Consider the following 12,798-nt stretch of genomic DNA (forward strand, 5'->3'; position numbering starts at 1 on the left):
TGAGTTCAAGGTTTTGAGGAATTGCATGAGTAAGGGGGAGTTGACGCAATCATGTTTTGAATTTGTTTTGCCATCAATGACAAAGGGGGAGATTGTTAGATTTGTGTGAATAATGATGTCATTGATGGCAAACCAGTCTTCTGATTCTATATCGAACGGTGCTTGCAGGCTCGGATATTGATCCGGACATTATGGATATTATGGATGATATATGCAAAGGTGTTGCGATTATGTATATGTAGTTTAGGTGTTGCGGTTTTTGGTTAGAAGTCATTATGCAGCATTGACAGGTTTATATGATGACCTTTTTGAGATCCTATCCAGTTCTCATTGATCTCGGTATCCCGGTGTTAGGAATTATGGTTGATCCCAGTATCAGTCATGTATCCTAGTATTAGCATTTTGTAGCATTGGTATCTATCAGAAGTATCTCCTCATGTTTTGTGATTGTGGTTTTCTTGGTACGTGTGAAGACTACATTTTGGAGAAATTGAGTGTGATCTTGTGGCAATAGGTCCCTTTTTTTGGTCTGTATGACCCTTGCCCTTTTTCGATAATCACAGTATATACATTGGTAATTGGAAATATGCAAAGGAATTGTGTAGAAGTATTGTGGAGGCCAACACAATCTTATTAGTAACGTGTTGGACTTGGCGGACACACCATTTTGTATTTGTGCCCTCTGGTATATATATACATGTTCATTAGTGATGGATGTGTGACAAAGAGATGAGACATAGATGACAAGATCGATCAAGTGTAATGTGCAGAAGATAGTTGGCAGCGAAATAGGCAGTGTATGCGAGTAGTGCAGTAATCCTTTATCGGATCTATTGTGGAACATTAGTGCAGAGATCTTTAACTGGCTCTTCTGTAAAGTCTAAGTTTTGTAATTTGAGCTTAAACCAGGAATTGATCTCATGCATTTGTAGATGCAAATTTTCTCAGTTCAATCCTTTCAATTGCACTGAGCATTCCAACAATTAGACGTTACTATCTTTTTGTATCTACAGTGAGCAGTCAGGTAATGAGTTGTTTTTGTAATCTAACAGTGAACCACCTATTTGTATACACAACTATAACTAGTTATATTTTCCTGAGAGTAGACACCCTGTGGTTTTTCCCATTTTGGGTTCTCCACATACAAAATTGGTTGTTCATCTTGTGGTTGTGTTTCTCATGTGTATACTGCATTAACTATTTTGCTTAAGTCAAGTTTGTGTGGCATTTCAATTGGTAAAAAGATTATTGTTTTCGTTTTAAGTACATTACACTTTAAATTGAATGTGGCCAGTTTGATATTTTTTGAAAACACGTGCTAAGGTTGAGACTATTAACCATAGCATTATGACATGAAAATTTAAAAAACAAATGGTATAACATAGTCATAAAATAATTTCCTGATGATTATGTAGGTGTTATATATTTCATGAAGTACCTAAAGATAATGAAAGATGATATTTACAGCTATAATAAGAATAACTCACTAACATAAAACATTTTGAGTAGCTCTTAAGTGATAGGTTCTTATATTGGAATTGTGGATTGATCAATATTTTAATTATGCAAAAGCTATTCCCTAATTTTGGCTAATAGTTCTTCATTGAACAACCTATTAAAGTGTTATATTATTGACTATAATTATCTAGATCTCATCCCAATTTCAAAGACAAACTCATCTATTCATGTTCAACCTGACTACAAAGACTCTGATTCCATAAAGGGAAACATAGGCAAAGCCATTGCAAACGAACTTTAAAAAATAAATCTCTGCCTAGAAATTTGTCATGATATGAGAGCTTGCCCTCTTTTGTGCTAGAATACAAGTTGTTTTGCCATTGCAATTTTTGGTAAGGTTACAAAGTTAGCACATCTAGTTAGAATAAATTATTAAGTTGTAGAAACACATGGTGCCTGATTTAAAGTGCACAATCCACCAGGATTCTCTTGTAGGGACCGTTGCCTTGTAGAAGGTGGATTTTAATCCTATTTTTTGTTTTTGACTTGGTATGATATTTCACTGGCTGAGAAGGGAAACACTTCTTGCTGTAAACTCCATCAGTGTTGGACGCCCAGAAATCTTGATGATTTGTCAAATTTACAACCGTAGCAATTAGGAAGAATGCAAAACCTTTTGCTCGCAATAAGAAAACTCTATAGCTTCTTCTCTCTTTCAAATTTTTTTTGACTTTTTCCATTTTTTCAGCTTGTACTAAGAACCTTTCCTTTCTAGTTTACTCTGTTTCAATTTTTATAAAAATAAACTGCTTTTCAGCTTTTTATGGGAGATAAATATTTCATCTAGTTGAGCCTACATTGAAAACATCCTTAGCCAGTTTTTCCTTGTATTTTTCAATCACAACAGTTTAGTCCCTTGCCAGTTATAATAAACGGGAGGATAGTTCATATCTTATACGGTCAAGATTAGGACTTCTGTAAGTCTATCGTAGGTTGGTTATATTCCTACACAAATTAATCATTTCTTTCTAGTAAAAAATATCGGCACAATTTTAGTTTGAGAGTATTATATTGTCCTGTAGACCCTGCTTATCTAGCTGTATTATTGATAGACTGTATTCATCACCCCAATAATCGATATTTTCTCTGACAAACATTTGTAAAACCCTCAGAATTTCGTAACAGGTAGTTACACTATGTTGTTTTGAATCCCTGGAAAGTTTTGCATTTCTTATATCAATTGAAATCTTTCAGTCCTATACAGCATCATGGTTATTATTGACTTAACTCAAAATCCAAATTCAAATTGTTATAAAGAAAGTCTACCCTGTAATGCTACTTTTTTTTTGCCTGATTTAGACGTCTCTTGATTTCAAACTCCTTGTTTCCAAAGGTAAAAACTGGCTACCTTCTGCTGCTTCAATATTGAAAAAGGAAAACAGGAAACCTTCTCCTTCAATCCAAATTCAATCTCCTTCAATCCTAGATATAAAATCTCCTTCAATCCAAATTCACATTTGGACATTTTAGCAAATAATGACTGTCGTTCAAGTATCCCCAGCACTTCATCTAGGTGTCTTAGGTGTTCTCCCCAAGTTTTGCTATAAATCAGAATATCATCAAAGACTGCCAAGAGGAATTTCCCTAGTTGTTTGCTAAAAAGGTGATTCGTGCAAGATTGGAAGGTAGTAGGGGCATTTTTTAGTCCGAAAGGCGAGACAAAGAACTCAAAGTGCCCAAAATGACATCAAAAGGCTGTTTTGTGGACATCCTCCATCCTCACCCTAATTTGATGCTATCCTAAGCATAGGTCCATTTTCGTGAAATACATTGCCCCATGGAGTTCATCAACCCTAGAAATGGGGTAGTAGTCCTTAATATTTTTATTAAAGGCTCTATAATTTTTGCACATTCTCATGGCACCATATTTCTGTTTTACTAATACAATAGAGGAAGCAAAGGGACTAGAGCTAGGTTGAACATGTCCCATTTCCAAAAATTCCTTTATGGTTTTCTCAATTTCTTCTGTGATGATAACAGGTTTCACCCCTTCAAGCTCAATAGTATGTTCAAAACCCCTTTTTAGTGGAAGTCCTGGAGAAATGTCACTAAATACTTTTTTGAATTTGTTCAAGATAGGTCAGATGTCTACATGTATAGTTTTACCTTTACTGGTTAAAGATTTGTCAGGTATCATACATTATGAAGCCCATTCTACTTGACCATGTCTAAAGGCACTCTCCATTCTTTTGGATGAATTTACCCTTGGGGTCCCATCAAATAAACCTTGTAACATCATCTCTTGGCCATTGTGTTGGAAGCAAAGCTCCATCTTTTGGAAGTCTTGGTAACATCTTCCTAAGGAGTGCAACCATTGGATGCCTAAGAGTCTAAGACCACTTTTAGGCCCTATGTGATTCTCTAAGTAACATGCATCCAAGCTATAATTTCTGACCTTTCTAACTCAAAAATGATAAATCAAACTAATGTTGGTATTTGTTGTCTTAGTATATCTAAAACGTTGCCGCTTCCACACAAACCTGTTAACTTCCAACACCAAGACTTCCAAAACCAAAATTTTCACCAAAAATTGGCAAAAAATAATCCTGGCCTTTAATTAAATGTCAAGATCCAAATTTCAGAAATTTAATTAAATATGAGGCCAACTAAATCTTAATGTAGTTCAAGAACATTTCCTCACACTTAAGCTTCAAGCATCTCAAATTCTGAATCCACTGAATTGAGAACTCATAATGTAAGTGTCAAACTTAGTTCATTTAGACCCTTTCTCCCTAACTAGAGTATTTTAGGTTCTGATTTCTCCAAGTTTTGAACTCCGATAATGTCAACTAAAGTGATTTTAAATCACCTGATGGCCCCAGTTCTGTAAGTAACTTGAATAATGTAGTCATATCGTCCTAAAAGAACACAATAGAAATAGATAAATAGCTCATCTACATCATATGAGACAAATAAATGAAACAAACAATAAATACCAAACAATACATGGTCTCTTTAAGGTCGTCAATATTATGAGAATATGAACAGATTACAAGATGCTTATGGTCTTTGCACAATCTTTTGTATATACGAGGAAGGACAATATTTTTGGGCACTTAATCACTAACCAGTCATTCATAGCGTCAACAGGCTGCTACTGATCCTTCTAGAAGGTCACTGGCATCTTCCAACCTCAAACCATCACACAAGCACCAGACTCGAGGATTCAGGTTAGAGGTACTGTCAGCACTAATTCTCCCATTAGGACTTAGTGAGGATTATTTACACTTAGAATATTGCATATCTTTCTTTTATTCTCGTAGTTTTGCATCATTGGGGATTTGTTCATTGATTGTCTTAAACGTTAGATTACATCTAGTGTTTCTTTTAAATTATTAATCTGCATCCACCATAGGATCATTTTTAACAATTAAGAAATCTGAAAAGCTTAATAACTAACCCTACTCCTTTTCTTTTATGATCAAAATATTTGGAAAGGAAATATTAGCTAGCTTATTGTTTTTACATCAGATTAGGATATACTGCAATTTTTCATATATTGCATTTTACTTGATTATTGCAAACAGAATCAGTTGCATATACTTGCTTGGTTCTACTCTACATCTATCCAAATTCTAGATACCCTGACCTATATCCTAGCTAATATTTTCTAGTTTTAATCCTAGATTGATTTATTATCATTAGACCTCTCCATCACATGGTATTGCCTCACCTTGTCAGAGAAAATTCTCATACAATATCCATGTTCCATTCTTAGACAATACTTGCAGCTAAAATTCCTCAATACACTCAAATCCCATTAGAAAAAAATCAATTCTCTGACAAATAATCTACATGCTGGCCTCAACCATGCAACAACACCATAGTGACAATGAAACTACAATATAGATATATGATCTCATTCATAGCATTGTATCCACATCTCATCATCACTATATTTATATAAACAATATACCATACTCTTACCTATGCCCTAAATTGCAATGTCATTCATGAACCCCATGTCTCTAGACTCTAGGTAACTATAATAAATACTAATGCTAATGCAGGTAGCATTCAATTGAAGAATCTGCAAGTCAAACCTTTGCTGAAGCAACACCATGCCTTGCTGGACTCGAGCATATCAAGAAGCAAGTCTTTGCAATACATTCATCTCTTACATCACCCTCTTTAATAACATTAGGTACTCAATAACCATAAAGCGTGAGAAATGGCCATGAAACATTTGATCTAAAATGTAATCAATTATGAACAGTCCAAGTTGATAATAGATCGAGTAAATTCAAATTTACACATCCCAATTCTCAAATTTCAATCATATCAAAGCATGGGGCTCGGGTTTTCTAGAACTATTAATCAAAATGGCTTAGAGGCCCTCACACTTCCAATAGGATTCCTTGCATCATCAGATACTTTACTTCCATGACACGTGATAAGCAAACTTGCCTCCATGACGTGATCACTCCCACTTTTCCAAAGCACAATTAATGGCCATTTACATTTTTACATTTTGACTTTGGGCCTATCCCATCGACATGACAAACAACTATCAAGGCCTCACAAGGCATAAATAATCTTAAATTCTGCCATATTATTCTTGTTGTATGGCTTTGTAATGAGATTACTATAGTGCATGAACAGCATAACAACAACATTTCACAAACAAATACAATGCACATACAGAATAAAGACAAAATTTCACAATAAGAGCATAATAGATCAGATTCCTGCAATATAATTGAAGAATGACAATATACTGAATACCAAACTGAGTCGCTTCAAGAGGGCAAGTTCTGCAACCTTACAATGAGAACAAAATTACTGTTTATGGTGCCAAATTTAAACAGCTGCTTCCTCTTCATAAAATATCAGGCTATAGCGACCCCATAATCCAAATTAGGCAAACTATTTCTATAATTATTAAATCTAGAAATGATTGGCCAAATCAAAGGTTGTCAATACCACAGATTGGCCACTCCATAACTCAATACACATAAGAATAAGAGCATGAAAGGGTTTGACTTGTGATCCCACATAAATATTTGGGATTTCAAACTATAATTTTACATACCAGAATATACACAAAATTACAGAGGTGCTAAAATAGGGAACTTCTGCTTCACAAGGCTCCCAAGTGCTAAGATTGCCAGCGAATAAATGATTCTAAAGATGCAGCTGAATAGTTGAAGGTTTTTTGTTCATCCTTCACATCACTTTCTCAACAACTCAAACAAAGATAATCATTGTTCAGTAAAAGCTTTCAACAAAATATAAATTAAGGACGGACTTTCATTGTATTTAACAAAAAAATTGTTTCACTGTTCTTACAGCCTATCTTTCAAAGTACACATTTTGTTGTTTATTTAGTAATCTAATCTGTTTTAAAGGGTACAGCAAGTAAATTAGAGGATTGAAAAGGTCTCTTAACTTTGAAATCCATATCCAAGTACGTTTCACAACCTGCAAGTATTGACAATGATATCCATTTGTAATCTATGACAGTCATGTTAATTTCTTCTTGCAGCAATAATTTGTAAGACCTAGATAATTACAGAATTGAACTATCCTTATGAATGGTTAGGTTTGTTGAAATGTGGTGACTGATCAGCAAAGTACTGTACACTCAGCACGTATCCTTGCCGGGGTCCAGGGCTGGGCAAGGGTTTGGGGGCGGCAGCCCCCGGGAAAAAAAATTTTGCCATTTTTTTCGTTGATGAAAACCGACATTGTAATAAAACCCTAAAAAGGCCGACTTTGTTTGTTGCCCTAAAAACGCATGTTATAAGCGGCTGGGATGCTTAAGGCATTGCAAGGTTGATGTACTGTTTTTGTTGGATAATAAGAAAGATTGGACGACTGTGTATGGTGGACGTAACCCATTCTGGGTGAACCACGTAAAATCTCCGTGTTATCTATGTCCTGTTTTATTTCTTTATCTTTTGTATTTAAATCTGCATATAATTGTTAGTTCATATTTGCTTTGGATCTGCTTGAAACCCTAACAAGGTTATGGCCACACAAAGTTGTCCAATATAAAAAATGCCATGTTATACCTGCCGAAGTAACCAATGTTTGAAAACAACATTTTATGACTGTAGAAGACCAAATAAGAAGAACACCTTATGTGAATAACAAAACGTTAAGCAATCATCCAATAAAATTATAAAATTTTGATGATCGATGGAACTTGACAGAACAATAACAATAGGGTACAAAATTTCTTATAGAGCAATATTTAGGCACTCAAAAATTATGGAAGACGAGATTTGAATAAATACAAGTAATTTTTATTTATTTGAATATAATAGTTTTGGAGTTGTACCACAAATTTTTACTATAAGAGAAAGCTGAAGCTAAATAAATGCCAATTTCACTACTAATAAAATTAAAATACAATACCACAATGTAAAATTAAGAGTACCTAGATTTAATCTTAAACAATTTATTTAAATTAAATACTTGTTCTGTCTACAGCAAATTTGCCGTAATCTCATCACTACAAGCAATTTTTGATAGAATTAAACTAGAATGTGTTTCCACCCCAGCTCTGGATGTCAATCAAAAATAACCAAGTACAAGCAGAGAAACACTGACTTTCTTACCTGTAAGGATGTCATTTGTCAACAGAGGTTTAAACTCCTACATGAGTATCTAAGAGCGTGATCTAAAATAAGGATTCTCTTCCTCACAAAATAAATATAAAGTTACTGTCGAGCAAATGCAATGCCTTTGTCAATGCTTTCTTGCAGCTCTTTTTTCAACTTCTCTAGGCCAGATCTGTCACGTGAAACACATTCAAAAGCCAAATGAGACCAGAAATACATGCATGATTACCTACATAAACATTCATTCCCACAGTCAGTGCTTGCTGACCTTTCATATGAATTCAATGGTCCTAGAGGGAATACTTCTTCAACACCAGCACGACCCAGTCTTACTTTGGAAGCAAAGAATGGCAGTTCAGTTACCTGTTTTGGTAAGATTGTTTAAATAAGCATCACAAGGAAATATAAATTAAGATGTGAAATTCTTAAAACAAGTTTTATGATTGCATTTTGTACACAACTATCCTGTACCTGAGATGCAACAAAAGCACAATACTCAACACCAGCATCTCCCCTCAATCCACGTAGGCAAGCATCAGCAAATTTGGCTGCTGCAAATGCCTGCAGTTCACAGCTCAATTCATGCATTGCTATTCTCTCCAAAGTTAAAAACTGTAGAACAGATAATTTATGGAAAAATAAATGAATGTAACAATAGATATTTAAAAAATACGCAGGTAGGCCTACCATTGACAGAGTTGCAGAGCCTGTTCCAGCTTTTGCCTGAGTTCATCATTAAGCAATGGTCACACTAAAATATCAAAACTATTCATGAAAATTCGGAATAGTTGCATACTAAATTAAACAAATTGTCAGTTTTGGCAAATTGATATCAGCAAATTGAAGCAGAGCTCCATTCTGACAGATCATAATAGAATCCGTACCTCTACAACCTCCGTGCCTCCGTTTTGGATACGATTTGTCAAGTATTCTATCTCTTCATTGGTAAATGAAAATTTAGGGTTAACCTGTATGCAGATATTCGAGTATACTAAGTTAGTCTCTAATAGTCAGCAGGGGAAGCCTCTTAGGCCAAAAACCCCGCTCACATGTGAGGAAACTATTTTCAAACAGCTTATTAGGGTAGACCAAGCATGGGAATAAATCACCGCCATTCATCATTCTATAGTTGGCGAAGCTTTCTGTTTCAAAAAATACAAAATACATGTAGTATGGCCTACTGTTTGAGATAAAATATCGAATAAAATCTTGCTAGTGTGCATCCATATATATATTGGATGAAGTTCTTTGAAATTTTTCCAATAGGCCCAAAAATTAACTTTTCAAATAAAAACTCGTAGAAAAACATAGCCATTTTGACAAAAAAAACCTCTTCCTTACCTGAGACAGAAGGGGGAGAATGGTTATTCCTGCATGGCCGCCAACTACTGGAACATCAATGTCCTTTGGATCAACGCCAACAACTTCAGCCTGTTGAACAATCAGAGGCGAAAATAGTGAATCAATCTAAATAGCTTTATAATGCTAAAGCATTGTTAAATCAAGCTATACAACGAAAAAGACCAATAGACATGAATCAGACCCCAAAGCCAAGGCATTCTAGGGGATCAACATATCAACATCTAAGATACAAAGCCCTACAAATCCAAATAACAGGGTCAAGGGTCGGGGCAACAACTTAGCACGCAAGCCAATAGTAACATCAGACTATAATTTTCAACAGCCATTGAACCTGAAAAAACTCAAAAAAACTGGTTTATCCTATAGTATGCAATTTCTTGGACTGAGCCCCTAATTTAAGAAGAAACAATAACTAAGGTATAGAAATAAGAACTGATTTAATCTTAAGGCTAAAAACCCAAACAGTATATAAATTTACATATACATACCACAAAAGTATTAGCTCTGACAACATCTAACGTTGTGACGCCCATCAAGCGCTTAGGGTGATAAGCCCCTGCCTTTTTCAGCACCTCAGCTGCAATTGGCACTGTCGAGTTCACCGGATTGCTGATTATATTGAGCAGCGCATTTGGGCAGCACTTGGCCACCCCTTCGCACAGAGTGCGCACAATTCCCGCATTGATTTTAAACAGGTCGTCCCTCGTCATACCAGGCTTCCGTGGAATTCCAGCAGGAATGATGACAAGGTCCATCCCCACCAGCGCATCTTCCAGCTGCTCTTTCCCCAGAAACCCCCGTACCTGTTCACCCAAATTTAATTGCTCCCATTAAAACGCAAAAACCTAGGAATTACCTATTCCAAATGAGATGCAAGCAACTTAATAATAATAATAATACTGACGACTGTGGAGGTGTCCATGTGGCTAACGTCGGCGGTGACACCCGGAGTGTTGACAACATCATAGAGGTGGAGCACTGAGACCAGAGGGTTCATTTTCATCAGCAGCGAAAGGGGTTGTCCAATGCCACCGGAGGCTCCCAGAAGGGCCACCTTGAAGCCCCCTGCGGCTCCTTTTGCCCGGCAATCTTCTCGCTCCACTCCATTTTCCTGTTGTCCACGGCCATTAAAATTCATAACAGACATCTATAAAATGTAAAATTTTATTTGCTTTTCCTTCAGTCCAAACAAATTCAAATTCATAACAGATTTCTATGGAATTTAATGTTTATTTTATCTGTCAATCTGTCCACACCAATTCAAATTCACAACGGACTTCTATAAGATGTATATTTTTCATTTTTCAATTTGTTCACAGCCATCCAAATTTATACAGAACTATACAGAACGCAATTTTCATTACAGATTTGTATAGAAAGTAAATTGTGTTTTGATTTCAAACGTACATGTATACGATTGCTGTGTGAGCCGGCAAGGTGAGAAGAAATTCTAGCTAAGCGAACGCTTGTTCGATCGGCCATGACTGGAAAATTTTCTAACTAAAGATTCGATCTTGGGCTTTTTAGATAACAGGCCTCAAGAGAGAGCTATGGAAAGAGTTAAGAAATCATGGTTTGCTATTTATAGTAATGAGGCATCGGTTACCGGCTTTCTCCAGTCATGGACCCCACTCCACACCAATTATTTTGAACAAACACTCTCTCTCCTCTCACACGTGGCGGTGCCAAATCATACCCAGGCTGCTACGCTAAATTATTTTGTCGATTAAGTTTGAAGAGTGGCCAAGCATTTGGATAGGGTGGGCTTTATCCACCTTGTTCGGTGCACATAAAACAATGAATTCATTCTGATATTGTAATAAATTTTCAATGGATATAGGCACTTGAGGATTGCTCCAATTTTATTATAAATGTTTTAATCTAATAATATATAGATTAGTGGTATAATTTTGGTTAAAAGTTTTATTTAATTTTTTTTAATTTGTATTAATTTTATATATTTGTTATTTATCTTTTTCGTTTTATATTATTATTATTGATTTTTATATATTTACTTTTTATTTTAAGATTGTTGTTTTTTTATAAAGGTATTTTATATGAAAATTTATTTAAGATAATGTCAAAGAATGTATGAATGATCAATAAATTTTAAAACCTCAAATTTAAATTACAAAAAAATTTCATTCTTTACTACATGTTATTAGGAGCCAACATCACATACATTTCATGCAACATATTGTTATGTCATTATATTTAAAGGCATCTATTGTGCACTTTATTTTATAGATGGTAGATTATTAAAGTTCACTTCAATGCTAAAAGGCAACAAAGGAATCAAATCTATATCATTATTATATATGTTATTTACATGGGAAGTGGCTATTATCCACACAAAATAGCATGCACATAGAATGAACATGCATCGCCATGCATATGTGGTTGTAAACGTGAGTAGGCATTGGTTTTAGCGCGAGGTGGCGGGGATGGCAGCGATTTTAGCGTGAGGTGGCAAGGATGAGATGGTTGTCGTTGTGACAGGGCCCTTGGACCGTCATGAAAGGTTAGCTTGCATGCCAACAAAGAGGCGGGAAATAATATCAGATTTTGAAAAAAGGACAAACGATGGGAAATGAAGTTGTTGATAGTTGTGGCGTGTGGAATACTCTGGGGATTTCAACGCAGGCAAGTACCATTTTGGAAAAAACACACGAGATTTGGAGTGGTCGCAATAGTGAAAAGGAAATAGGGGTTTTTCGCAAGTGCCATTTTGGAAAAACCACACGAGGTTTGGAGCGATCACAATAGTGAAAAGGAAATAAGGGTTTTCCAAGTGCTATTTTGGAAAAAACACACGGAATTTGGAGTGGTCACAACAATGAAGGAGAAAATAGGTGTTTTTGCAACAACCTGAAGGAGAAAACAAGGGTTTTTGTTGGATTTTCGATTGAAGGAGAAAACCAAGGGTTTTGTGACCATGTGAAGGAGAAACAGTGTGTTAGTAAAGAATTCTGACTGTCAAATTATGTGATTTAAAATCCCTAACTTTGTTATATTCAAATTTTAGTTTCAGATAGTATTTTTGGGGGGTTTTTGGGTGTGAAATGGGTAGTTATATTTTTTATATGCCAAAATCCCTAATTTTCTAAACATTCACAAACATGTGTCAAAAAAAGGTCAAGGTTTGTACAAATTGATTTATGGATGTGTTGTTATCAAAATGTGTATTGGGAACTACGGTTGCACCTACGTCACACCCATAGGGTTTGACACAAGGCTGCAGGGGTCGTTGTCATTAACGTGGGGGAGTGCAGGCGGCCTCCTCCACGTAGGTAAGTTGCTCTTTCGTTTTATTTTTTCTTGGCTATCATGCACGCTTTGTTTTCGAGTATCC

General features: G+C 35.5%; 1 protein-coding gene across 1 annotated transcript; it reads right to left on the reverse strand.

Moving 5' to 3' along the window:
* Window positions 1–7,901: 7,901 nt before the first annotated feature.
* On the reverse strand, window positions 7,902–11,009 carry LOC131048233 (malate dehydrogenase, glyoxysomal). Its single transcript, XM_057982124.2, has 9 exons — window positions 10,854–11,009; window positions 10,351–10,557; window positions 9,935–10,249; window positions 9,426–9,515; window positions 8,969–9,052; window positions 8,772–8,807; window positions 8,556–8,645; window positions 8,353–8,447; window positions 7,902–8,256 (listed from the first exon to the last, which is right to left on the reverse strand). The coding sequence occupies exons 1-9, from the start codon at window positions 10,926–10,928 to the stop codon at window positions 8,184–8,186; spliced, it is 1,065 nt and encodes a 354-aa protein (XP_057838107.2). The 5' UTR covers window positions 10,929–11,009; the 3' UTR covers window positions 7,902–8,183.
* Window positions 11,010–12,798: the final 1,789 nt, after the last annotated feature.

Source organism: Cryptomeria japonica, chromosome 6 (genome assembly GCF_030272615.1).
Source record: "Cryptomeria japonica chromosome 6, Sugi_1.0, whole genome shotgun sequence".
NCBI lineage: Eukaryota > Viridiplantae > Streptophyta > Pinopsida > Cupressales > Cupressaceae > Cryptomeria > Cryptomeria japonica.

Excerpts from the sequence above, each read along its gene's own strand:
- LOC131048233 (XM_057982124.2), bottom strand. The coding sequence starts at position 10,928 with ATGGCCGATCGAACAAGCGTTCGCTTAGCTAGAATTTCTTCTCACCTT. Across the intron at positions 9,053-9,425 it reads TTCTCCCCCTTCTGTCTCAG|GTTAACCCTAAATTTTCATT; the intron begins GTAAGGAAGAGG and ends ATCTGCATACAG. Across the intron at positions 8,257-8,352 it reads CCATTGAATTCATATGAAAG|ATCTGGCCTAGAGAAGTTGA; the intron begins GTCAGCAAGCAC and ends TTCACGTGACAG.